Source organism: Amphiura filiformis, chromosome 8 (genome assembly GCF_039555335.1).
Source record: "Amphiura filiformis chromosome 8, Afil_fr2py, whole genome shotgun sequence".
NCBI lineage: Eukaryota > Metazoa > Echinodermata > Ophiuroidea > Amphilepidida > Amphiuridae > Amphiura > Amphiura filiformis.
This window is the reverse complement of record NC_092635.1, coordinates 56,033,074-56,058,458: the sequence shown is the minus strand read 5'-3', so window position 1 is coordinate 56,058,458 and position 25,385 is coordinate 56,033,074. Positions and strand designations below refer to the sequence as shown.

At 37.0% G+C, this 25,385-nt stretch overlaps 1 protein-coding gene across 2 annotated transcripts in view; it reads right to left on the bottom strand.

Moving 5' to 3' along the window:
• Positions 1–24,941, bottom strand: part of LOC140159254 (suppressor of tumorigenicity 7 protein homolog) — an 83,842-nt gene extending 58,901 nt beyond the window's left edge. The window contains exon 1 of one of the 2 annotated variants that reach the window (XM_072182663.1): positions 24,778–24,941. In XM_072182663.1, the coding sequence (XP_072038764.1) occupies positions 24,778–24,928 (151 nt within the window). In that variant the 5' untranslated portion in view covers positions 24,929–24,941. Of the gene's footprint in view, positions 1–1,072; positions 1,258–24,777 lie in introns of those variants that run through there. The other variant, XM_072182665.1, reaches the window with a different exon arrangement.
• Positions 24,942–25,385: the final 444 nt, after the last annotated feature.

The following is a 25,385-nucleotide window of genomic DNA, read 5'->3' as shown; positions in this document are numbered from 1 at the left end:
ACCAATAATCAATGATCAATCAGCTATCAATATTCAGTTGGATTCTAACAAATTATTATAATGATCACTGACTCTTATGTTAAAAAGTGTAAGGGGGTGTAATTGTGTTGATGCTCGCAATTGCTAGGGACGATTACCCCTATAATAAAAAGAAGACATGGGAAAATTTGATTTTCCCATGTTTTCTTTAGGGTAGGTAGGTGCCATTAATATCTGGAATAGCCCATTGTCACGGACCATTGAGTGCTTTCAGTACTTCAATATCTGACTACATAATCGGACAATAGCGGAAATGGCAGCCCTTTCTTAAGTGCATCGTTTACAATAAACTGAATTACTAATGATACTGCTGGTCTGTTTAACATGTTGAATGGAGGATCCTTGAGACTGTTCATTTAGTAAGCCTGCATGCTATGGACCGTTAATATAAATCCCTGTCAAAAATGAGACGAATTTGTGTTGGAAATTCGATGCCAGCACTGACAAACTCAGAACTATGATACTTAAAATTTGATCCATTTTGAAATAAAATACATATATATTGTTATAAATAAGCTTTTACATGTAGCGTTGGACGTAAGACATTTTTTATGCGTATCATTATCAGCTTGTACTACTTGATATTTGTTACAATTTGCACACTTCACTGTAAAAGTATAAGTCTATGGCATAAAATTGCTACACATTTCCAAAATTGAGTAGCATTTTGCTCTGTGATACCGGCTATATAGCCAACGCTGTTTACATGTAACAACAAATCTGTTGACTGCAGATTTAAATTGACAAAAATTAAAATAAAGTCATTTAATATTTGACAAGATCCCTAGTCAGAGTGCATCACGTGGATGTACTCACATGCAGAAATCATATCCCACCTGCACGCTGAACTTGAAACTCCCTAGCAATTAATTATTAACAGTACAATCAACACAATCAGGAAAGATGTATTGCTCTTCCAATTAATTCACAATTTCTTGTTCCAATTATGGAAACTTGCTCCACAAGCAGCATAAACAAACAAACAAGCAACATCGAATGAATAACATATGTGTAAACAGAATCCGCTCCTCACCGTTCATGATATTCCAAAATCAACAACTTAAAGGCACAGTGATTAAATCACATTAACATCATCACGGAAGGCGTGTAGACAGATCTTGACACTATTAAAGCCAGTACTACCACAAGTAGACTAGTGGCTATATCGAACAGCAGACATGTAGAGGCTAGCCCTTCAAGTATTCCTTGTTTTTTCTTACGTATCCCTGTCAGTCCGTTCAGCCTGATTTATATATATCCACTCCAATATCGTTTTCCAATGTATTCTTCAAGGTAGCAATGTGTATGTATATCCTTTCTCTTTCTTACATGTAATCTCAGATCTATGTAGGCTATCTATGCATGTATGCCAAATCTAAATGACACTTGGGTTTATCAGATGGGCCGGTTATAATTGAGTCTCGAGCATACAGCATGCGTAGCCTGTGGCTTATGCTGTGGCATATGTATTATTCCAACCATTCACACTAGTCATACACACACATATGGCAGTGAGCAGCAGCTAGCCAATACACATGGATGGATGGATAACTCAATATCACACACACACAGGGAAACCCACACTGCACGACTACTACATCATATAGGTCACATATTACCCACGGTACCTTGCAAGCTGATTAATATGCTAATACGGATGCACCAACTATTCACCTCCTAACAGCTTCAGGTGTTTATCATAATTATTCTATCAAATAAGGTTACTGATTATGCAAAATAATTAGAAATATTTATTTTATGTAATTTTCTTAAGGGTTGAGTGATCAAAAACCAATGGGCAGACAGAACTGGTGGTAGCATTCATACTGTGATAATTAGCATTTGGCATAATGCAATTACTGGGTGAAAACCAAGATGGTTGGGTCTTTGTTTCCAAGGTAAATGCACACTAGTAATAATAATGGTTGCTTCATTATGATTCTTAATCTAGATGATAAGAGTGAATTAATGTTGGGAAACGGTATCCTGCTGTGGATAATGACAATTAGATTTAATTGGCATTTCATCCAGGTTTCTTCCTGGGAAAACTGTACATCTTTCTTTTATACTGTTATAAATATATGATGTAACAAACAAGGGAACTTTACTTTTTGATAATTTTCCACATTTACACCATGAATACAACGGAACATTGAAGTCATTTATTTTAATGAAATAGAATTGTATTTTTCCCCATAAAATTTTAGTTTTCACTGATAGATATGTCCTCTTTTAATTTCGGCCCAAACAGATGCTAGGCAATACTTCTTGGTTATTTGTGGCGCAATTCACATTTGAGTTCCAAGTGTGTTTTTTGACATATGGGGAAAAATCTTTAATAGTGTCCTGTGGATAATGACAATTAGATTTAATTGGTGTTTCATCAAGGTTTCTTCCTGGGAAAACTGTACATTTTTCTTTTATACAGTTATAAATATATGATGTAACAAACAAGGGAACTTTTTGATAATTTTCCACATTCACACCATGAATACAATAGAACATTGAAGCCATTTATTGTAATATTTCCATAAGAAATAGAAGCATATTTTTTTTTCAATAAAATTTTAGTTTTTACTGTCAGTTTTAATTTTGACATTTGGGGAAAAATCTTAAAAAAATTGTTCTTATTTTTTTTCCCACAGATTTGGAGAGCTCTTAGACCTAGAGTGAAGTACTGCAATCATTTTTGGTTGATTAAAAAAAATGGAACAAAACCACCAAAAAATTACAATTTTGTATCCAAATGGGGCAGATTTGTAACTTGTGTTCACTTCAAATTCTATTTTAAGATATATACCAACTGCATTTTTAGATCTTTAATAGATTATGCTGTGAACACAAGTTACAAATCCGCCCCCTTTTGGATACAAAATTGTAATTTTTTGGTGATTTTTTTTCCCCAATTTCTTTTCAATCAGTCATGATGAATGATTGGCATTTGGCAAAGGTTCAAGGTCTCTCCAAATCTGTGAATTTTCAGATTTTGCATTTTTGGTGGGAAATCACATGTTTTTATGTTTTTTGGAAATTTAGGTGCGTTTTTGGCCTCCAAAATCGTGTATTCCTAGGAAAACATTCTTCATATTCAGAATGCAATTTGGTGTGTCTGATGTGCTCTCAGATCCCACAAAATGCTGTGTAAAGGTGGGTGACCTACCCCTAAGGTGACAGAATTTAGATTAGTCCACAAACTAAACAGTCCAATCTCCAATGGGTCAGTTGCCTGATGAAGTCTGGTGGTTCCAGGCCTTACATACAGCGTGTTTATACTGAGCACCTCGCATTACCGCGAATTCACCTTCACCCGCATTTCAATCCTCTCGCATTCACTGGGTCATTTCTACTGCGCTGTTAATGCAGCCTCAATTTACTACCCACATATTTAGTAGGGAAGGCGGAAGTCCAGCAAATAGTTTTTGTGACCTTTCAAGGTTAAATTTTGAATGCTCACACTGTATTGTGATAGGCTAACTTCGGTGTCACCCGCAAAATCGTCACCCGTACTGTTTCTACTGCGAGCGTTACAGATTAACCACTATTAACCACCTCAATAGGTGGTTGACGGATTCACCTGCATTACCGCGCATTAACCTTCACCCGATCTGTTTCTGCTGGGGCCGTTACCGCGTATTCCTCACATTACCCCGAATTCACTCGAATTAACCCGCAACCGTCTGCTCAGTAGAAACACGCTGAATGTAAGTCACAAAAAGTAGGTTCCAGTATTAGATTTATTTCCAACTTCACATAATACATTCCTTCCTGGTTTTTGACCTAAGTTGCACTCTTGCGCAGACATTTATAACATTATGGTTTAGGCCCAAGGCAAAGAATGAGTTTGTGGTTGATGTTTCAATTGACAATGAGGTTCGGTATAAATGGAGATGTGCACAGGGTGGAAGACCCCACCTGAGCATGCTGAGGGTGTAATGTCAGCTAACTAAATCAATAACCTGACAAACAATGCAACTCATTCTTCGATTTGCAATTACCTTTTCCTCTCTTCCTTTTTTGGATGTATCAATAAAAATCACTAGTTTTACTCTTCAAAATACACATGGGCATGTCCTGAATTTATATATCAAATAAGGTGGAGTAGTTACAAAAGTTTCAATTTTTTGTGTTAAGACAATGTTAAGATAATGACCATGTATGCTTTTTTATCTGTTTATCACAAAAACCACATAAAACATATGCACAATTATATTTATCATGTATCATTGCATGTATCTGATGTTGGTAAATGTAAATCACATGTGGCAGGCCAGCTAAATTGTTCAAAGTTTGAACACAGGAAACTATGCTTCTCAGGTTTTCGGAAATTATATTTTATCTTAAAGTTTAGTAGAATTTACATCTTACATCCTTGTAAATGATATCAATTTCAGTTACATGTACAATCATATAATTCTACAATGAAACTGAAGATTCCAAGTCTACCAAATAGTTGAAAATAATCTTATTTATGTGCAAGCATAGAAAATCTAATTTGTCAAATCAATTCCAAATGATTATATAGCATGGGAAGGGTCAAACTGAACCTATACTGTCCTCACTCAACATCTTCATTTTATTTTCACTCTCCTCCCTTACATCTTTATCCAAATTCACCTTATTTTCATATTCAGGAGCTTTCAGGCAGGCACATCGCTGAATAATTTTTACCAAAAGTAGAATACATTGTACAGGCACTGTGCACATATGGTGACAGTTCCGAATCAGGCAAAATGAGCATACATAATGTCAAATATGCATTTGAATACTACACAATACTTCATATTTGAAAAATTATAATTATTTTTCAAAAAATTATTTTAAAATTGTTGCTATGGCAATACTGCAACAGGTGAACCCTACATGCATGCATAACAATTATTTTTCTCATTTCCGTCCATGAACCTGCTACTAGACGTTTCTATGATTATAATAATATAGCCACACTTGAACAACAGAGGGCGACAAACCATTTTCCTCACTGCAGCAAATCATTATCCAATCCTTTGTACACTACCAATTTTAAGAAACAGTGTTTTAATATGTTTTATACAGCAGCGTGCACTCTCTCCAGAATTTTGGTGTGATCAACTATGCAATATATGCATATGCAGTATGTTTCCCAATTAAAATGGTCCAATTTTCCCATGGAGAAAATATCAATTCATTTGCAGATATGATATGTATACATTTGTGACCTCTATCAGGCCCGAGAGTGTCTTTGAAAAAATATCTGTTTTTAGCTAAAAAATCTTAAATAATTTTTAAACCATACATACTTTTGTGCAAGTGTAGAAAAATATCTGTAAGTTGAAAATAAAATCTGGAAACAGATAAATATTTGGTCTCTCACACCCCTGTTATAGAGGGGAATGATATTGAGGTGGTTTGAATCCTAACTTTGTGGGCGCTCGATCTCAGGCAGTGGGGCCGCCGGGGAGGGGGGGGGGGGCATGCAAATGCCTCCCACTCGCAACTCTTGCCCTTCAGTCCTAAACTAGGGCTGTTATTGAGTTTCAAGATCCGATGTCAACAAGTTGACAAAGCAATACATCAAGAAGTCCAGATACCATGTTATGCGTTGTTAGTAATATTACCATAGGCTTATACACACCATCAGTAATGTTTTTGCTGAACCATGAAATGGTATCAGCCTATAAGAGTGAATGTTACTAGCTTACTTACTAGCTTACTTACTAAGTTACTAGCTTACTGACTAACCATTTGGTCTGAAATGGACATATCTCTAAATGCCACGAAGGTATGACCCCATGAGTGGTGTCATATGAAAGAGGAAAACATAAAGAATATAATAAAAATATTTCCAAGCGTCAGTGGTCATCCAGGGGTCACAGGGGTCAAAAAGGTCATTTTAACTGAAAATGCTCCGATTGAGCTTAAATTTAAATGCAATGATCCTTGTGACATTCTAAATATGTTTCAAACATTTAAAAATTTCTTTAAGGTCATTAAGGGGCCATAAAGGGGTCAAAGGTCAAGATTCTCAAAATGCTCCAATTGAGCTGAAATTTAAATGCAATGATCCTTATGACATTCTAAACATTTAAAAAATATTTTAAGATTCATTTAAAGTCATTAAGGGGTCATAAAGGGGTCAAAGGTCAAGTTTTCCAAAATGCTCTGATTGAGCTGAAATTTAAACGCAATGATCCTTATGACATTCTAAACATGTTGAAAATATTTTAAAATTCATTTAAGGTCATTAAGGGGCAATAAAGGGGTCAAAGGTCAAGTTTTCAAAATGCTTCAATTGACCTGAAATTTAAATGCAATGATCATTATGACATTCTTAACATGTTTTAAATATTTTAACATTCATTTAAGGTCATTAAGGGGGTCATACAGAGGTCAAAAGTCGAGTTTTCAAAATGCCAGCTTCTCACGATCAAGGTATATTAAAACGGCAATTAATGAAACAGTCTTATTAAAATTAATACTATCCTGCACAGTATTGCTGCTTGCTCAGATCGTCACAGTCATCGCCTATACCTTACTTCGTGCCCTTGCAAAGGGCACAGTTGCTCTAGTTTATTTTATATTCTTTACTTTTCCTCTTTCATTAACACCACTCGGGTGGTCATACCTTCGTAGCATTTCGAGATTATGTCCATTACAGACTCCGGGTGACAGTGGTATAGGCCTACCACAATATACTGCCAAAGCCACATGGTTCAGCTATGGTGCGGTTATCGCTCTAGTTTGTATAAAAACATGCTATAAATTGTGGGAAATTTAGCTTGCTTCTCTGGAAATAAACATTTTTTCAAGCCCTGATCAGAATACTGGGATTATAATGGGAAGATAATCTGCACTACTTGCAAATGAAAATAGAAGACTTAAGACTAATTATATGCAGTTATTTCATCGTAAATTTTGACCCCATCTACACTTAAAAGCAATCAAAACTTTCGACCTATCCTATATTGACTGCACATATTCAATTACAGAATACTGTATGCCCGGGAGTTTCCCTGTCACAGCCACGTGTGTTGAATATTCATACAGGTAGCTGCTGTACTCCAACGCTACACACTCCATACACAGGGTGCACAGTGTATGTTTTCCAGGAAGTCCCCATCAATCCATCATTCATGATAAATGCATTCATAGCCGTACCTTCGTATCATTGAACGCTTTGTTACGCAGGGACTGCCTTTTGAGGAGAGCGAGAGCAAACGCACTCTTCTGCTCTCCTTAAATCTGATATAGGAGAGTGATTTTTAGCTCTCCTTAGTTGACCATGTTCTCGAACTTACATATTACATTCTATTGTAAATGCTCTAAACATCTCTCCTTGAAGGCTCCAGAAGAGCTATTTAATGCTCTCCTGCAAATTCCAAAAGACAGTCCCTGAAGTTACGTACATTTTGCATTTGCATGGATCGCCCTTTGACATATGAGGTGAATGCTGTGTGCATGCACCGTCTTTTGTTTATCATGGTGATGTGTGGCATGTGCCGATGTTGTAATGTATATTATTTTACAGCAGTGAGCATGCATGACATGTATCACAATGATACTTTCCTATAGACGAATCCAACGAGCCAAGTCATGGTCAGGATTTGGTCGGCCATGACGGGTCCCCGCATGCACCACACTGGTGTAGTGACTGCCCAATTGGGTGGATTAAAGCCGCTTAAAAATCGATGTTAGATTCTTTTGTGTTGTAAACTGTCATCATTCTTTTGTCTACGTGTAACACGGTGATAGAATGCAGTTTAAAATACCCTCCAAGGCTGCATTATTTCACATTTTATGTGAGATTAAGCCGACGGGGACCCAACTTTGGCAGCCATTAAGGTATAGGAATGTGTGAATTTGGATTCGTCTATTGACGGCAATGACAACAATTTTGTCATCCTTATTGTCTGTTTACAGAGAGGAGTATGGTACAAAAATATGATTCTCGTATAAATTAATAAATTAGGCTAATGAAATGAAATGATTAGTTTCCAGTCACATTTTTTTCCAGTGAAATATGAGGTCATGATTTCATTATTCATTATTTTGGAAAGTTTCATTATTGTCAAAACTTTCATTTGCATGGCTATTACCTATATTGTTGATGAAAGACCATCTCAAAACAGGTATTAATTATTAGATCATCATTACAGACATTTTGCAACAGATTGAGAAAAGATTTGAATTTGTTGTTATTAAAATGAAAAGAAATTTGTAATTTTTGTAATCACTAGAAACATGATGAGGTAATCCGTAAATTTCCATTATTTACCACACCCTCTACCCCTACAACTAAGAAAAACTGCTGATTAGGATCAGTAGGGGATGTCACACATTTTGAAAGTTTCAATTTTGATTATTTCCATCCCAATTTTCAGATAATTGACTTCTTCATGAAAATAATGAAAGTTTTGGTCAAATTGAAAAGGTGATGCGATGCGGGCGGGTGACGGGAAACTAATAATTTCATTACATAGGCCTTATGTTACACAAAAGATGACCAATTCATGACATGCGACCATACCAATTCATGACATGCGACCATACCAATTCATGACATGCGCCCAAGGTCTTAGCCAGCCATACGTCTGCCCGTCTAATTTTAGACGGGTAGATTTAATGGATTTTACAGATGTGATACCGGGTAGCTCTAAAACAGACGATTTTAAGGGTATAGACCCATTCCATGTCAACTCCAGGGATGTGCACCACAGCACCTCTTCAATTTTTTTCTTTTTCTGTGTGGTAGTAGATATTGATGAGAAAGTAAAATTTGAGCTTCATACTCCATTAAGTTTTCCTGTGGCATCAATTTGAAATTTAGGGGGGTCAGCGTAAAATAATGTGTCGCAACGCCGAAGACGACGCTTGGAGGTCCATAAATGGAACCCTTTACAACTTTGAAAAGTATGTATCCTGGGGTACTTTTTTGTGTAGAATTCAAATCTGGCATCAGAAAACTTGTAACTCCTTTACCGTAAACCGGGGCTACTTTGCCACATTTTTTGGATGTTGTGGTGCGCCCTCTTTTTATGTTTGCATGAATTGTTACATACAGGGGTTATTAGGAAAGCTATATGCCAGTGCATTTTGCATATATGTAGTATGAAAACCATTGGGCCACTCTGTGCCCCATTTAAAAAAAAAAAAAACATTGGGTGGCAAAGTGCTACCTATGATTGTAGCTTCTTTGCCATCCTTTGGGGTTTAAAAAATAACAGCAATGATAAAACACCTATCTGAACAATCTAGAAGTCAATACATTGGGTGGCAAAGTAGCCCCATGGTACTGATCTGATCTGCTCTGAAATAATAAGAACTATTAGTAGGGGGGTCACACATTAGCTCATTAGGTGTCTGCATACGACCCATAAATGAACAACGGCATGTTTTGAGCATAAAAAAATATCAAATTGTTTTCTTCATAGAGACCTAAACATTTTCAAATATTTATTTAGTATATGTGTAGTTACAAAAAAAATATTTTTAGGTCTATTGACCTTTTGAATTTTACACGGCGGCTCTGTGAAAGCACCAGATTATTTATCAGCAAAGACCAGTGTCTGGATCCGCAGAAGAAATTAAGAAATTGCCTTTAGAAAGTGAGTTTTTCGACCCCAACGATGTAGTGAATTTTAAAGTTACTTTTTCTGAACCATGAGAAATGTATCTTTATTTTGGCACAACTTGTTTTTTTCTACGATAAATTTGAAAATTTGATGTTTTTTTGCCCGAAACGTGTGTACTTTCCCATAGGAAACGCTGTCCAAGGGTGAAATTTTGATATGATGACTGTAGATGATGAGTTACCCTACTGTGTGCCTCATGTGCAATCAAATTGAGACTCCTTTTTCCTGAATCTCCACAAAAATATCTTTCTTTTGACGTAAACAAGAAATTTCTAGGATGTTGGGTTAAAAAATGGCAATATATTGAAACATTTGTTTTTGGCCATTTTCCTGTGTATTTTCCCATAGAAATTGTTGACCTTACTTGTGAAGTTTTCATATTTTTCCATTTCTGGAGTGTAGTTATCAACATATTATGACCAACTTGTTGTTTTTATCTACTGCAGTGGTCCAACTTGAAGTCCTAGAGTTGTTTTACCTTGAATATGGATGTACAAAGTTGATATTTTTATTCGAGGGTGTCCGTAACTTGCTGTTTCATTCTGTAGCACTTTTTTTACATTGAGCGGCAATTTCCTTGATTTTCTAGATTTTCCCCACTTTGGAGGCAATTTCTCACAATATTTTGATGCACATGAAGCTTTTGTTGTTGTTTTTGTGTTTCAACCCAAGGGTTAGAGTTGGCTTAGTGTAAATGCAGCCATTCACAATTCATATTTTTAATCTGAGATTGTCGTAAATCTGCAATTTTATTCTGCAAGGGGTTAAAATGAGAGTGCGACGATCCTTGATTTTGGTGTTTTAGTCCATATTTGGAGTAATCTTTTTCAAAAACTGAAGCAAATGATGTACCTCTTGACATATCTATGTTGAAAGACTCGGTTATACAGCAACTTTAAGTGAAAACCGGACATAGGAAGCATATAATTTTGATTTTTTAAGTCTTCAAACATGCCATATTGTCGAAAACATGCGTTTTTATCAAAATCATGCTGAAAAACAGCCATTTTTCGGAACTTTTAAATTGGCGTAACTCGAAAACGCTTTATCCAATTTGAACCATTTAAATTGCTATCTTCATCATTTTGCAAGATGCTTCTGAAAAACTTAATGCCAAACATTTATATTGTAGATAAAAGAATGATGTGACCCCCCTACTATTAGTATGGGTGATTCTGGAACACTTTTTGAACCATCTAACTTGTAGATTTCATTCTGGTTTGAAGGGTATTCCAGAATTAATCAATATATATACGAGGGGCAGTCAGTATGTTTTAAGAGTTGACTCGTGACGTCATATGTGGATTGTTTTCATGGCATTTCTCAATGATTACATTGTCATGGTGAATAAGATCTCAATACAAGTCTACAGTGCTTTAATATGAGAAGTTGAGATAGACTGGAAATAAATCTTGGATTCCTTTGTTATAATTTGTGTGTGAGCATTCAAGCAAAGAAATGATACATGGATAGCTAAATCTCTCCATGGAAAATTCCGGGTCTGAGTTTTGTTCTATTCATGAACCTTGAATGAAAAATGCACCTGTTATTTGAATGAATATTGGATGCATGCTTTTTGTAGAAAGCCAACCTCACTTGCTATCTGGACACCAGGGTGACAACATCAATATGTAGAGAATTCACAATTTACCCATAGGGTTGTGACACCAATATTTTAATTTTCCACTTAATTGCAACTTGGGTGCTGAGATCCAGGCTCTGCAGGAAAATTTCATTTGTGCTTGCTTGCGCGTTCATCTTCAATTATGTTACTGACGAGAGTAAATAACCAAGTATACTTGAACTTCGGCGAAGATGTGAGGAACGGCAGCCATGACAGACATATTGTTGGTGTGATGTTACAGAGTCATCTCCGGATGCAAGTCATATAATTTCAAGTTTTATCCCGTTTTACGTTGGGTTTGGGAAAATCATTGGCATCGAAGTCTTTTCAACATCATGGGAACCTGGAATCTACCTCAATCTTAACAAGCTTCAGCTTCAACATCTTCAAGGAAGACCGTATGGTGTGAACTTTTATATCACAGATTTCGTCATATGAACATTTGCGTTTACATAGAAAACCGGTAACAGGAAACTGTGCACAATTATTTTTTTCATCAAATAAGACAGTATTTTGGACGTTATAAAAAAATTAAGAGATCTCTGCCAAATTCAAAGTATATATGTATCTTTTAAAATTAATTGTAAGATTATCTTTTTGAAAGTCATTAAGACTATTTTTTTTTAAATAAATAAATACATTCTTGATTTGTTATAAAACTTAATCTGGTCCAGTTTACATTTATTCTTAGCATCATGGCTGAGTATATTGGGTAAGGTGACATACATAAACACTGTACCTTTGTCTTTCAAACAACACATGTAAAAATTATATCATACACATGATTACGTAACAGCATTAGCATAAAATCAATATACTAAGGACACTGCCAAATCACGCAAAAAGGCGGGCCTTTTAAATTACAGATAAAACATGTGTTTACATTTTTTTTGTACAATGTCCGAAAACAGCAAAAGTACAAGGTGCATATGGCTAGTTTTGGGCAGGAATAAACACTAGGTCCTCTTTTTGCATTTGGTAAAATATGAGACTTGCCATTAAACGTTGGTGGAAATGGGACGTCTGGAAACTTCAACAACTTTAGGGCTTGAATGGAAGCAAAATTATTCTGCAAAAATGGCGAAAATGAAAAAGCAGTTATTACAAATGATAGTAATTATCTCCAAAATGAAACAGACTAAAATATAATGACTGGTCACGTGTGAGAGCTGGTACTCAGTGCGATGATAACTGGTGCAAATGAAACAACATCTGCGCATGCGCAGGTGGGATGACCGATACAACATGGTGGAAATGCATGAAAATTGCAAAATTCCATGTAAATAGGGCCTAAAATATTACAAAATGCTATGAAAATTGTAATTTAAATATTCATATGAATTTTTATGGATGATCTCAACCTGAAATGAACAGAAAAGTTTTAAAATAAATTTCTCATTCAAACGATGGCCTCTCTCTTTGTACCACTACTTTTTGTATAAATGTAACAATGGTACAATAACAGTTATATTTTAATCACGGATTCAAATATTTTCTAGGAGACTCCGCTTTAAATGTTTGGAGATTAGTCAACAGAACTGGCAAAAAATTTAAATTTCCACGCTTTGCTATTTTTGGCAATATCAAGATTTTTAAAGCAAGAAAAGCCTTGTTTTTGTCAAAAATAAGACATATTTGACCACACATTTTTAAAAATAAACTAAAACCTTTACAGCCCAACAAACATGGTTTAATGAACTGGTAGTTTGTGTACTATTACTGTTCCAAAAGGCAGCATTCTCCATTCTTTAATTCTCGAGAAAATATAGAAAATACAACAATACCTCATTTCAGCCTCTTATTTCCCGTAACAAAAACGCCTCAATTTCACCAGGTGACTCTAGACCATTGATTTTATGCTAATGCTGTTACGTAATCATGTGTGTGATAGAATTTTTACATGTGTTGTTTGAAAGACAAAGGTACAGTGTTTATGTAATCATTGAGAAATGCCATGAAAACGATCCACAAATGACGTCACGAGTCTACTCTTAAAACATACTGACTGCCCCTCGTATTCGAAAGTGTCGGCCTAACATATGAATTAGGGTGGCAAAGTTACCCCGATATGGGGTGGCAAAGTAACCCCAACACTTCACTAGGCTGTGAGGGTACAAATCTACAGACTGAGGGTTTTGATATTTTATCTCAGTATTAAGGACATAATAAAGTATCAAAGTATACATTGGGTGAATTTGTAAAGTCAGTACTTACGGCTGTGGGGTCGATATTTCGCAAAATTTAAAAAACGTGTAAAAAAACCCAAATGTTAAAAATGATGTTCCAAAGTTACTAACCACCATCTACATGAACTACATATATAAAGGTATATGGCACATAATATATTTTCACATGGGCTAATTGGAATCCTTGTGTTATTTTTGTGTACTCTGCACTAAAGGCATATCATTTTACCGGTCGGGTGGCAAAGTGACCCCGGTAGTGGCAATGTAGCCCCGGTTTACGGTACTTTAAAAGATATAGGGCCCTCAAAATGCAACTTCGTCCATCAAGGACCAACTTCAGGGGGTCAGAACTCCAAAAGTAAAAATAATTTTACTGTCCATTTTTTTGCCAGTCAGAGCCCTTTGGTAGTACATTACTCTTATCCAATATTGAGCCTATTAGAATACTTTTAGCTGAGATATTACCCATGCAAAACCCCAATTGTAAATTTTTTGTACATTTTGACCCCCCTGAAAACCAATGTCAGACATTTTGACCCACCATCAACTTCAGGTATGTTGAAAATATGTCCTTGGACAACATTTCTGAGAGATATTGGCTTGGGGTCTTGATGGCTTCAACACATCAGTTAGGTTTTAATTTTAATTTTCAAAAAATATTTTTTGCCAGAAATGAGAAAAGCAAGTTATAGGCCCAAAATGACTTGTTATTCAAGGTTTGAAACCAAAGAAATACTGCTACTAAAAAAAAAAAAATTAAAAAATGCCAATTTTTTTACAAAGTTGATACAGTTTTTAATTTTAATTACTTTTGCTTCTATTGAACAGCTAGCAATGCTGACTGTTCAATAGAAGCAAAGGTAACCAAAATATACAAATTTATCCAACTTTGTATCCTACCTTGAATAACAAGTCATTTTGGGCCTATAACTTGCTTTTCTGGGTTTTTTTTGATGTCGACATGTCGGGATACGTGCCGATGTCGACATTATGTCGACATAAGGCATGTCGACGACAGCACTAGCGCCCATGCATGTTACTCCCCCGGTTGTAATACGGGGTGTGTGTATGTGTATGCCGCACGCCGTGTACGTACTGTGTATATGTGTTCGACTAATATTTCCATCGTAATAATAAAATGCAGGTTCCATTGTTTTATTCAAAATCTCGGATTTTGACACAACCACAGCACCAACCAAGTCTTGATTTTTGCAGAGTATCTTTATTGACTAAAGTACATTACAATCGTGTAAAAACCAGAATTTAAAATTTTTTTGAGGGCGTTCTCCTCAGCAAATATTATAATATGGCTTAAATCATACATATTAATTGATTCAGCGAAGAAGTAGGATATAGTCGCTGAACACAGCGCTCATCAAGATGTGAATCCGTTTCATGACAAGAACAACATTTGGACGCCATAAAAGTACAGTTATTCATTAAAATGTTTACAGTAGGCTACAGTAGTAGTTTTTCACAATTTGTATAGTTCACGTAATGTATCAACTTAATGGAGAGAAAAACACCGGACTTGCATGTGTTATGATAGGCGCAGAATTCGGCGGACTTGATTTACTTCGAACCAAATTGTGTGACTTCATCAAGTAGCGGAAAAAGCAAAAAGTGGTATAGATTGGACGGGTGGTTTCTGATTTCTGGCCAAGACTCTGCATGCGCCCATACCAATTCATGACATGCGACCAAAACTAAGGTACCCTTTAAGGACAAAAGTGTGTGGTATTTAAGCCTTTGTGTGGTCTCAGTTGGAAGCGTGATGCGCTGCACTATCAGTGTATTCACCGACATATCGCTGAATAGGCCGGGACGGAGCTACGTCACACCGGTGAAAACAACCATTGTAGTACCAGTGAAAACAACTTGCGCAGATCAATCAAATTAGATCACTGGACCGTGCGCCCACTATGCATCGTAAGCGTTACACTTTGCGCCGGTGCGTGCTTGGAATGTTTTGTTTTTTGAGCTGCAAGTTGCCAGGAAATTTGCTAAAAGTCAGCTGACTCCGCACCAACCTTGTTGAATTCACCGACACCATTATGCCCGTACTGAATGACTGTTAAAGAATGCAGAACAGTCAGTTCTTATAATCTTAAGACTTAACAGTACTGTACTGGTGCATGATTTTTTGCAGGACATCTTGCTATTGTGGGATTTCAAGTACCCTACTTTGTCCTATACTACTATTGTTGGACAATCCTTCAATAGCGAGACTTTATCCCACTTCAGCTAATTTTCTCAAATTTTGTTGTCCTACTAAATAGAAGGATGTCCCTTAATTTGACTGGAGTAGTTTTGGTCCAAATTCTTGATGTTTGCCAGCTTTCGGCAACTAATAATGCTATATTCTTTGAAAGTAAACATTTAGGCCTACACTTAAGTTGGTACTACACCCCTGACCCCTTCATAAATTTGTGACTATTTTTGCATTTTTCTCAAAAACTAATAAAACACTGGTAACAAAAGGTGTACATTGTATATTTCCGGGCAAGGAATGCAGTTTATACTACACTGGAATTTCAGTGACTCAAGACAAGTAGTTATTGATTTATTGATCAAATATCGGGTTTCCCTCATTTTTGACTGTAACTCCACAACTGTTGTCTGTGCTGAAATAAAATTTTCAGTGCAGTAGCTGTAGTCCTTGCCTCTATAAATATACATATCTTACTTGTACCAATGTGCTATAATTTGTGAGAAAAATGCAAAAATAGGCACCAAATTGTGCAGGGGTGTAGTACCCCCTTAGCCCTAACACCCAAAAATCTTACAAAATCTTACGATGCAAAAATCTGCGCATGCATGAATCCCAGGGTCTCGATGGCGCAATCACCCTAAGTGTTATATCTTGCACGGAATTGCTGGCGGGCAGCAATAACCCGTGTAGCTACCGGTCCGTGATCGTGTGCTTGGCATGCGAGGGGTCAAAGGTTCAATCCCGGGGTGCCAAGTCAAAATTCTTCTTCTCCTTGACTTTTTCGGATCTTCTTTGACTTCCGATCCCAAAAAGCAGGGTCCAGTGTTAGGGTTAATACCTTCCAATTTTAAAGAATAGTGGTCATGATTTCATTGCATTTTTACAACAAATAATCTTGCTTTTTCTACTTGGAACCTTTCGCAAGCTAAGATGTACTGGCGCAAGCTAGGTCTGGGGTAACATTACATGGAGAATACAATGGAGCTATTTAGAACATGCACCAAAGCTTGGTTTAGTGCTGGTAGGCTGGTTTAGGGATCATGTCTGACTATTGTAGGATTAGATTATCCTACTATTTGAGGTCAACTTTGTCTGACTATTATAGGAAGTCCTACAATAATAGCATGATGTCCTGCAAAATGTCCATGCACCAGTTACTCGAGAACTCATAGCTTCGAATTTGCACACGATAGTTCAGATTTTTTCCATGACGTGTTACGATGTGTGTTAGTTTATTCTTTACATCGATCGTACATGAGTGACATCATTATTTATCATGCATAATTGATTGAGCGAAGAAGATAGGATATAGTCGCTGAACACAGCGCACGTCAAGATGCGAATCAGTTCATGACAAGAACAACATTTGGACGCCAAAAAAGTACAGTTATGCATTAAAATGTTTATTGTACAGTAGGCCTACAGTGGTTTTTCACATATAATTTGCATTGTTCACAATATTAATGTATCAACTTAATGGAGAGAAAAACATCGGACTTGCATGTGTGAAATAGGTGCAGAATTTGGCGTACTTGATTTACTTTGAACTGCGTGTGACTTCATCAATGTACCGGTATACAAAAAGTGGAAAAAGCAAAAAGTGGTGGGGGTCAGGAATTTTCAGTATAAAGGGTGCCTCAGTAAAAAGCGTGGGGGTCAAGAATTTTCAGTATAAAGGTGCCTCAGTAAAAAGGGTGGGGGTAAAATAAAAAGGGTGGGGTCAAACCCCACTGCCGAGTATGCAGTACTGCTTAGTTCCAATAATTGGAACTCACGGCTCCGACCGTGAGTTCCAAGGAGCTACATTGTATGTGTACATGTATGCGCCGCCACGATTTAGCGTGCATTCATCACCATTCACTATGACGTACATAGTCGTGGAGTAGTACAAGGAGCTTATACGATGTCCTCATTCACAAACTGATACTATCTGTCCATCGTATAAGGTTATTGCCGTACGGCAGCGTGGTGAAGGAATATTACACAGTCAAGAATAGGCTCCATCATTTTTTGTTCTGATCCTCCCAGTCTCCCAAAACATCAAAAGCGTTGCACATTTACTTACTTAAGACTGTCCTTTTCATATAACGCAGACAAAGTAGGGCCAAGCTACCTAGAAATTAGGCCTGACATTTTCGGTAATTTTGTACCGGTACCGCTGCGTTTTTTTTTTTTTTTTTGGTTTTGTAGTGTCGGTGGACCTAGACCTAAATGCTAGGATCATTCATGGTTGACCTAAAAAAAAAATATAAAAAATTTTCAAGATGTTTTGTATTTGGCCATGCGTTTTGAGTTGGGCCGGTAATGCGTTATATGTTTTCGCGAGTTGAAAATTGCATGTTTTTTCATTTAAATTTCCATATCTTTCACATATCATACCCATCATATATAAAAGTTTACATTTTCTTGCTGCAAATGAACTGAGGAATCCAAAAATGCACTTAAAAATGACATAGGGTATAACACTAAGGAGTTATGAAACTGAAAATACCAAATATTTTGGGGAAAAAATTGAAAATTTGAAAAATTAAAACAAAAAATAGGTGCACCCCACATATTTAGAAGTTCCATATTTGAATTCCTCTCAGTCAAAGCTTTTTATACATGTATATATAACATCATAGGGTTCAATAAAATTAAAATCATTTTGCGCCAGCCTCTTTCTAGGCATATTTTCCCATTGACTTCAATGTGTAACTTTCGAACGGAAAATAAAATATGCAAAATTGCTAATCAAAGCAAATTAAATTACCTGGAATAAGATTGTATGGTGTTATAGTATGTAGTTTAAAGTGAATTGTAAAAATATGAAAAAAGAAATGGACCTCTTGCATCATATGACCCTGGGGTCACTTTTATTAAATTTGCTCCTCCTGATCCTCCTCCTCCTGATCCTCCTCCACCCCGCACATTATGCTAATTGGAGGCTAATTATCATGTTCACAAAATTTTCAAGTAGGATATTTCACATGGAAATTATTTTGTTTAAAAAGGTGATTATTTAACTTAAAAAATGAGGGGTCAACCATATCTGTAGGTCAAAAATTAGCGAAGTTATGGGCAAATGTCTGTTTAAAAAAAAAAACATGTAATGCATCATTTTTCACCACGGCGATCCATTTTACACAAAGGCGATTTTATTTTATGAAATCTAACTTTCACTGCATGCTGACTTCTGTATCAAGGATAAAGTACCGGCACATTTTAGACTACGCTGTCAAGTTTCTGGTGTCCAAATTTCAAATTTTGTATTTCCTTTTGGATTGAATGTCGCCTCTATAATAAGGAATGTGGACATGTCTATGACAAATGTTAATAACTTTTTACAACATTTATTATGTTTATTGTATTGGTATCATCACAAGCTTTAATTTGACACCAAATTTAACTACATAGGCTGCATATTAACTGAGAAAATGATAAAGATGAACCCAAAAATGTCGCGCGCATGTAACATCTCCACCTATTTACTGGCCCAAGTCAAAACGCATGGCCACTTATAATATGAAAATTGATAATTTGTATTCATGTCATAGGCCTACTCTATTAATGAGTTCAAAATGCATTGAATTTGAATGCATTTTGAAATCACTAATAGAGTATGACATGAATACAAAATATCAATTTTCATATTAAAAATACAAAACATCTTGAAATTTTTTTTTAATTTTTTTTTTAGGTTAACCATGAATGATCCTAGCGTTTACTTTAGGTCTAGGTCCGGGGATACAAAACCGAAAAAAATAAAAAACTTATCATAGAAATGGTCAAATTTTGGCAAGAAATATCTCTGTGTAATCCTATGTAAGTCCCATATCACATCGTTATCGGCGATCATGACTTTTTTTCCCCTGAAGCTGGTACCCACTAGCGTCATGCACGTGACATGACACAGCTAAAATAATCGACCGGAAATTGGGCTCATTAAAACGTCAACAAATTTCAAAACACAGAAAGCAGTAAACTTAATGGCGAGCGGTCCGAATTTTGAGCCATACAAGTTTACGTGGTGAACTAGTCGTGGAGTGGACTTTTCGCTGTTCATAAAAATCGTCTTTTTAAATATTTCTTTGGACAAAAGTTGATGCATAGAATAAGTTTAGCAATCACAGTCTGACATACATCAGTAACAAAGGTTTTTAAAGTGAGTATTTTACCAGATATACTAATGCAAACTTGCCAAAATAAAACCCTGGACTGGAGGCACCCTAGGCTACGGGAGAACCTACAACTTGAGAACAAGTCCTCAAACGTTCTAAATTTGTAGTGGGAATTCCAATTGAATGAACGCAGCTTTCAATAGTGTGGCGAATTTTTGCGTACACTGCGCGATGTACGCCAGCGTGTGCGACTGTGCGTGAGTAACGCGGAGGTGAATCAACCACATGACCATGCCAACGGCAACGCAATCGTCTTGCCCTGATCGTGATTGGTTAGCATCATGGCATTGTATCCAAGGTATGCGATCACGGTTGGATCGAGTGCAGCTGTTGAGCTGCGTTCATTCAATTGGAATTCCTATAAGTACTGCTTTAAAACGTTGATTGTCATGATTGTAGTTGTACACCAAACTTACCATGTTCATGATTGTAATAACTTCTGCTAAAGACCTTCATCTTAGAAACAAACAAGTGTATAAATCAATTAGTAGCATGACAGAGAACTTGACCTAGTTCGGACATTGACCTAGTCCTAGTTATGAACTTTATGCTAGCTATGCACAAATACAGTATAGAGGCAAAACTGCCTAGGTGTCAACTCTCTCACTCTGAACCTGACTTTCTAGCTGAATGCAATGCTTGTAGCTTAGTAGAATAAAACATATAGTAGATTGTACAACATGACTTCAAGTGTGTTTCTTCATGAACCCAACCAAATATATAACAGTGGCGACGAGGATGTTTCAACCTATTAACTACAACTTTTCGACTTGACAACCAGTTTTGTTTGGTGCCAAGAAGTTTTCAGCTAATAAAGACTTGATTTACCAGTATAGTTCTGTACTTAGTTCATCATAGCCATGGCTGGCTACATGATAGGACAAATGGGTCAATTTGACAGTAGTATGGAGGACTGGAAATCGATATGGAACGTTTTCAGCAATTTCTTATTGTGAACGGTGTGGAAAATAACAAGAAGGTGGCAGCTCTCATCAGCCTTGTTGGGCCAACGGTATACAAACTTCTTAGGAGTTTGACAGCACCAACAGATCCAGCTACCAAAACATTTGATGAATTAGTTAAATTGTTAACGGATCACTTGGCACCAGCACCACTACGAATTGCTGAACGTTTTAAATTTTACAAACGGGATCAACAACCTACAGAGTCAATCCGAGAGTATGTTGCGGAGCTAAGACGACTTTCAACCACTTGCGAATTTGGTGATTTTCTAAATCAAGCCCTTCGTGATCGCCTTGTTTGTGGGCTTCGTGCAGAAAACATTCAGAGGAAATGTTTGACAGAAGACGACTTAGATCTTCAAAAAGCAATTAACATTGCTGTAGCATCAGAAGCAGCATCGAAAGACACAGATATGCTCCACAAGGGTGGAAATGTGAATAAAGTACATTCCACACCTAAACGATTCAACCGGAATCGTGGTCAACAGCAACCCCGAGTCAGCATAAACCGCCAACAAGTATGAACAGTAACCCAAAGTATCAAGGAACTACCTGTTATCGCTGTGGTGAACATCACAATGCCAATGTCTGCAAGTATAAAACTTACAAATGTAACTACTGCAAAAAGGTAGGACACTTGGCTAAAGTATGTAGAAAGAAACAAACTTCAGGAACTAATTATGTTGATGAGCAAAGCATGGAGGAGGTGGAAGATAATAATGGAACTGAAATGCATGAAACCTGTAACTATCTCCACACTCTTGGAATTCACAATTTGCCTGGATCAAACAGCTCAGACCCTATAATGGTGACTGTGGTCATAGATGGAAAAGCTATTCCAATGGAAGTTGATACTGGTGCAGCCATGTCCATCATACCGCAAGATGTATTCAATGCAAAGTTTCCACATGTCAAACTGAGTAAATGTGAAAGCAATTTCTCCACCTATGGAGGTGACAGGTTACCTGTTGTCGGTCAGGGTGAAGTGACAGTGACCTATCGCTCGCAAATAGTGACATTACCCTTAGTGGTAGCAAGGGTAACTGGTCAACCACCTGTGTTGGGTAGAAATTGGCTCAAAGTCATACGCTTGAATTGGAAAGAGATTTTTGCGACATATGTAACATCAGTGCCATCATCACAATCAAGTATGCGGGAAGTGTTAAACAAACATAAAGCTGTGTTCCAACCGGGATTAGGAACCATGAAGCATCACACAGCCAAACTGCATGTCAAGTCAAATGCTCGTCCCAAGTTTCACAAAGCGACCTGTGCCATATTCACAGCTTGCGACTGGTAGAAAAGGAGATTGATCGCTTGTTGGAGGAAGGCATATTGGAGCCAGTATCGCATGCTGAATGGGCAGCCCCAATTGTGGTAATTCCCAAAGCAGATAAATCGCTGAGGATTTGTGGGGACTATAAGGTAACAATAAATAGTGAAATAGAAGTGGACAAATATCCACTACCTAATCCCCAGGACATGTTTGCAACGCTTGCTGGAGGGAAAATTTTCTCTACCCTGGACATGTCACAAGCATATCAGCAAATGCAGCTTGACCCCGACTCCAAGAAATACTTAACTGTAAATACACATAGAGGGTTATTCCAATATACAAGGCTAGCATTTGGAGTTGCCAGTGCACCTAGTGTATTCCAGAATGCAATGGAACAAATCCTACAGGGACTTGACGGAGTCATGTGTTTCATTGATGATATTTTGATTTCGGGAAGACGGAAGAGGAACATTTACAACGGTTGGAAGCGGTACTATCGCGATTGGAGGAACATGGAATACGTCTAAAGCAGGCAAAGTGTCATTTCATGCAAACGCAAGTGAAATATCTGGGTCACATTATCAGTGACAGAGGAATCGCCGCTACACCTGAAAAGGTTCAGGGAATCGCAGAAGCACCTACTCCTCAAAATGTACACCAGTTGCGGTCTTTCCTTGGAATGCTTCAATATTATGCCAAGTTTATTCCTAACTTGAGTGAGCTATTAATTCATCCACTGAATAAGCTTTTGTGTAACAATGTTCCCTACAAATGGACACCCGAATGTGATCAAGCTTTCAAAGCAGCCAAGGAAAAGCTGATGTCTGACACGGTATTGACTCACTATGATGTGAATCGTCCACTGAGATTAGCCTGTGATGCATCTCAATATGGCATCGGTGCCGTATTATCGCATATCATGGAAGATGGGACTGAACGTCCTATAGCCTTTGCTTCGCGTACGCTTACCAAAAGTGAAAAGAATTACGCACAGTTACAGAAAGAAGCATTGTCGCTGATTTTTGGAGTGAAAAAGTTTCACCTGTACTTGTATGGTCGACAATTTACACTGATTACTGATCATCAACCGCTTCTCACAATCTTGGGTCCAAAGAATGCAGTACCGACGCTCGCATCCCAAAGGTTACAGCGATGGGCTTTGATATTATCAGCATATCAGTCCGATATTGAATATCGCAATACATCAGCACACAGTAACGCGGACTTTTTGTCTCGATTACCCCAGGATGTGAGTGATCCTAGCAATGAGGAAGCACTTTTCAATGTTTCGCTTGTTGGTGAATTGCCTGTGGAAGCTGCTGAAGTGGGGGCAGCTACCCAACGTGACCCTGTGTTGTCTCGCGCATGGGAGTATACAGCTTATGGATGGCCAAAGCAACTTGACGACCCTGTATACCAAGGGAAAGTAACATAACAATACCCGAGGTACTCACTTCAGTGCCTCCCACTAAAACTTTTTCAGTTGTACCACCTGTACCAACACCACGTAATATCGCACCCGCCACTATGACGCCAACCGTCGCACCCGCAACGCCAACAGTCGCACCCGCGATAATCATGCCAGAACAATCCGCGTCTTCTGAACGCCGGTACGTGAACGCTATCCCCCAAACCGCCTGGACTTATAACTTTTTGGAACTATTTTTATAGATACTGATCTTGGAACTATTTTTATGGATAATGATCTTGGACTTGAATTTGACCATGGAACTCTTGATTATAAAGTTAATATGTTAAAACAAAATATGCTTTGTGTATCATCATATATGCTTTATCATAATATTAGCTAAATTTGAATTGAGTTGAGTATGAAGCTAACATAAAATTGTGGACATCTGTTAGTGGAAATCTGTTAACAATGATTGTTCATCTCAAAAGCTAAATTTTAGAATTAGTTATAGTAGGCAATTTTATTTGAAAGTTATTTCATTTTTGTGTTTTTCAAAATGCATCTGTAGTTGCCATATTATTTGCTAAATTGCAAACCAACCTAGAAACCAAATTATAAAATTAAGGTCAACAAAGATAAAGAAAAAAAAACATCTGGTTTATATAAAATTTGTACTTTCAAACTTAGAAGGGAGGAATGTAATAACTTCTGCTAAAGACCTTCATCTTAGAAACAAACAAGTGTATAAATCAATTAGTAGCATGACAGAGAACTTGACCTAGTTCGGACATTGACCTAGTCCTAGTTATGAACTTTATGCTAGCTATGCACAAATACAGTATAGAGGCAAAACTGCCTAGGTGTCAACTCTCTCACTCTGAACCTGACTTTCTAGCTGAATGCAATGCTTGTAGCTTAGTAGAATAAAACATATAGTAGATTGTACAACATGACTTCAAGTGTGTTTCTTCATGAACCCAACCAAATATATAACAATGATGTTTACCTGTGTCCTGTCCCTTGCCTTGCCTTGACACAAGCAACAATTTCATGATTTGGAGTATGTTACATATAGCTATGTAGGTAAGACAAGTGCAACTCAAAAGTGACATGTATGATGTACTGTTAGTGTTTATAAGATAACCGATTCAGTCCCTAAACATGCTAAACAGAATAATGTCAGCAAGTGAATTTTGTACCGTCCATGGCATGGGAATGATTTATTGAGATCATGGAAGGGTTCCATGTTGAGATGGACTACCAAGATTACGGGGTCATTTAACGGGATTGTTTACTCACCTAGGTTCATGTTCTCACTCAGTTTAAGCGGAGTTCTCAAAACGTACACAAGGAACACAACAAGAACGAACCAGATCACCCACAAATATGTCCAAATCCAATTAAAAGCGGCTTTAAATTTATCTGAACAGGCGTTCCAGAAACCCGCCATGTTACCTCGCCCGACCAACAGGGCAACAATGCCCTCTAAGCTATTAATATTTGATGATAATAATAATGCATTTAATAATTTTACAGTTCCGTAATCATTATTTTTGTCAAAATAATAAGAATATGCAACGTAAATAGCATATATTTAAATTATTCTAAACTAGAAAATGGTAGCAAAAACCAATACTCACAAGAAAAATCATGATACATTTTTTTAGTAACTTGCACGTTCATAATCCATTCTCCGTTGTTGGCTGCTAGAGGGCGTAAATTAAAACTAAAGTTACTGTAGGCGGTACAGGACACGATCTGTACAAATTTTGAATTTGCCATTGGATAAACCTATATAAATGTGATTTTTAACGTTCTCACACCCTCATCAGTGTAATCATGTACGGGCCTATAGCTTTGTTCATACTGCAGTTACTGTCCGTTATACATAATACACAGTGCTCTTT